The sequence below is a fragment of the Galeopterus variegatus genome, unplaced genomic scaffold (genome assembly GCF_000696425.1).
Source record: "Galeopterus variegatus unplaced genomic scaffold, G_variegatus-3.0.2 Scaffold8921, whole genome shotgun sequence".
NCBI lineage: Eukaryota > Metazoa > Chordata > Mammalia > Dermoptera > Cynocephalidae > Galeopterus > Galeopterus variegatus.
Window position 1 is genome coordinate 38,318 of NW_007735032.1, and position 3,448 is coordinate 41,765.

A 3,448-nucleotide genomic window follows, 5' to 3' on the forward strand; every position below is an offset into this window, starting at 1 on the left:
TTTTTAATTTTTTTCTTTTCATTTATTTATTTATTTATTTATATTTATATTTATTTATGGCATATGGATTTGACTGTCAGTGTTTGTGTACAGTATGTGATGATCAAATCAATATTATTAGCATGTTCATCATTACAAATCGTAATTACTTCTTGTGTCCCTTACCCAATTACTCCCTATCTCCCCTCCCCAAGTTTTTAATTTTAATAAAGTCCAACTTATTAATTTTCTCTTTTGTGGATTGTGCTTTTGGTGTCATAAATGAAAACTCATTGCCAAACCCAAGGTCACCTAGATTTTCTCCTGTTATCTTCTAGAAGTAATATAGATTTGTGTTTCATATTTTTGTCTAAGATCCATTTTGAGTTTTGTGAAAGGTTTAAGTTGTGCATCTAGATTCTTTTTTTTACATATGGATATCTAGTTCCAGCACCATTTGTTGAACAGACTGTCCTTCCTCCATTTAATTGCCTTTGCTCCTTTGTCAAAGATCAGATCCTTCCTCCATTTAATTGCCTTTGCTCCTTTGTCAAAGATCAGTTAACTACATTTGTGTCAATCCATGTCTGGGCTCTGTATTCTACTCCATTATCAATTTGTCTATTCTTTCATCAATATCACGCTATCTTGACTACTGTATAGTAAATCTTAAATTTGAGTAGTGTCAGTCCTCTAACTTTGTTGTTCTTCAGTTTTGTGTTAATTATTCTAGACTTTTTGCCTCTTCATATGAATTTTTGAATCAGTTTATTGATAATTATAAAATAACTTGCTGGGAGTTTGATTAGGATTGCATTGAATCATATGTCAAGTTGAAGAGAATTGACATCTTAACAGTAGTGAGTTTTCCTATCCATGAACATAGGATATCTCTCCATTTATTTAGATCTTTCTCTGAAGTTTCTTTCATTGGAGTTTTGGAGTTTATGTATTATTAGATTTGTGCCTAAATATTTAAATTTTTTAGTTCTAATGTAAATGGTATTGTGTTTTTAGTTTCAAATTCCAAGTGTACATTGCTGGTATATAAGAAGGCAATTGACTTTTATATATTAACCTTATAATCTGTGATCTTACTATAAACATTTAATAGGTACAGGAATTTTTTTGTTGATTCTCTTGGATTTTCTGTGTAGACAATTATGTCATCTACAAACACAGTTTTGTTTCTTCCCTCGCAGTCCATATACCTTTTATTTCCTTTTCTTGTCTTATTACGTTAACTAGGACTTCCAGCACAGTGTTGAAGAGGAGTGATGAGAGGGGACATTCTAGCCTTGTTCCTCAACTTAGAAGGAAAGCATCTAGTTAAGTATGACCTTAGTTGAAAGCTTTTTGTAGAATTTCTTTGTTAAGCTGAGGAATCCTCTCTATTCCTTGTTTACTGAAAGTTTTTATCATGAAGTGGGTAGGAGATTTTGTCAGATGCCTTCTCTGCATTTATTGATATTGTCATATGATTTTTCTTCAGCCTATTAATGTGATGGTTTACTTTAATTAATTTGCAAATGTTGGACCAGCCTTGCATATTTGGAATAAATCCTTGGTCACTGATTTTTATACATTGTTGGATTTAATTCACTAATATCCCATTAAGGATTTTTGCATTTATGTTCATGAGGCATTTTACTTCTTATAATATCTTTATCTGGTTTTAGTGTTAGAGTAATGCTGCCCTCATAGGATGAGTTAAGAAGTGTTTCCTCTGGTTCTGCTTTTTTGGAAGAGATTGTAGAGGATTGGTATCATTTTTTTCTTAAGTGTTTGATGGAATTCACCAATAAAACTATCTGGGCCTGGTGCTTTCTGTCTTGGAAGATTATTAATTATTGACTCAATTTCTTTAATAGATCTAGACTTATTCAGATTATCTATTTCTCCTTGTGTGAGTTTTGGTAGATTTTATCTTTCAAGAAATTGGTCTGTTTCATCTAAGTTATCAAATTCATAGGTGTAGAATTGTTGGCAGTATTCCTTTATTATCCTTTTAATGTCCATGGATCAATAGTGATGACCCATCTTTCATTTCTGATATTAGTAATTTATCTTTTCTCTTTTTTCTAGGTTAGCCTGGCCAGAGTTTTGTCAATTTTACTAATCTTTTCTAAGAATCAGCTTTTGGTTGATTTTCTCTGTTGATTTCCTGTTTTTAATTTCATTGATTCCTGTTCTAATTTTTATTAATTTTTTTTTCTGCCTACCGTAGGCTTATATTGCTTTTCTTTCTCTAGTTTCCTAAGGTGGAAGCTTAGATTACTGATTTTAGATCTTTTGTATTTTCTAACGTATGCATTCAATGCTATAATTTCTCTCTAAACACTGTGCTGAAACTTACAAATTTTTATAAGTTGTATTCTCATTTTCATTTAGTTCAAAATATTTTTAAATTTTTTGAGACTTTTTTGACCCTTGTGTTATTTAGAAGTGTGTTGTGCTTAGTCTCTCCTGACTCTCCCACACTGTGCTGCTCTATCACTCCTCTCCCTAAAGGTGGATTTCAAACTCCAAAATCTTGATTTCTGGATCAGCCTCCATAGCCAGGTTCAGAGCTTGCTAGACTGGGACATGGAGAATGAGTCCTTTCTTGCCTTCACCACAGCATACCTGCACTTAGCCAAGCAGAACCTTGCCAGACATAGACTCCGAATAGTCGAGCCACCAAAACTACCCCTGGAAGCTTGCTAGACTGGGACATGGAGAATGAGTCCTTTCTTGCCTTCACCACAGCATACCTGCATTTAGCCAAGCAGAACCTTGCCAGACATAGACTCCGAATAGTCGAGCCACCAAAACTACCCCTGGAAAAAAAAAATAATGCTGATGAAAATGGTCCAGGATTTGAGCCCAACCTGTGAATGTGGGTAAACGCCAACACCGTGTATCCCCCAGAAAGCTGGAGGTCCCAGAACCTAGTAGGAGGAAGGATCTGACAAACACACTCCCTTCCCCTCAGCCACTCCCAAAGGAGAAAGATGCCAAGTGCTCAGAGGCCACAGGGGTGGAATTGCTGCTGCCTTCCTCCAGCAAGCAGTCTCCCTCTTGGAAGCAATTTGTTTCTTCCTCCAGCAGCTAGGAGATGTGATGGCCTTCCTATTTGACCTTTAGCTTCAAGAAGCAAGAGTCAGCCCATGCCTTTGGAATTTCCAGCTATATTTCTGTTATTAATTTTTAGTTTAATTCCATTGTGATCTGAGAGCATTCTTTTTATGATTTCTATTCTTTTAAATTTGCTCAGGTACTGTATATATCCCAGAATGTGGTCTGTCTTGGTGAATGTTCCATGTGAGTTTGAGGAGAATGTATGTCCTGCAGTTGTTGGATGGAGATTCTGTAAATGTCAATTATGTCCAGTTGATTAATGGTTCTGTTCAACTGTAGCCTTACTGATTTTCTTTTTTTGTCTTTTTTCGTGTCCGGCAACGGATCGCAACCCTCAGTGTCGCGCCCG

General features: G+C 35.3%; 1 protein-coding gene across 1 annotated transcript; it reads left to right on the forward strand.

The window, feature by feature from the left end:
- Nucleotides 1–1,399: 1,399 nt before the first annotated feature.
- On the forward strand, nucleotides 1,400–2,930 carry LOC103608853 (forkhead box protein R2-like). Its single transcript, XM_008593246.1, is given in 3 exon segments — nucleotides 1,400–1,408; nucleotides 2,491–2,680; nucleotides 2,728–2,930. Coding segments are annotated over 3 exon segments (402 nt in total).
- The last annotated feature ends 518 nt before the right edge of the window (nucleotides 2,931–3,448 follow it).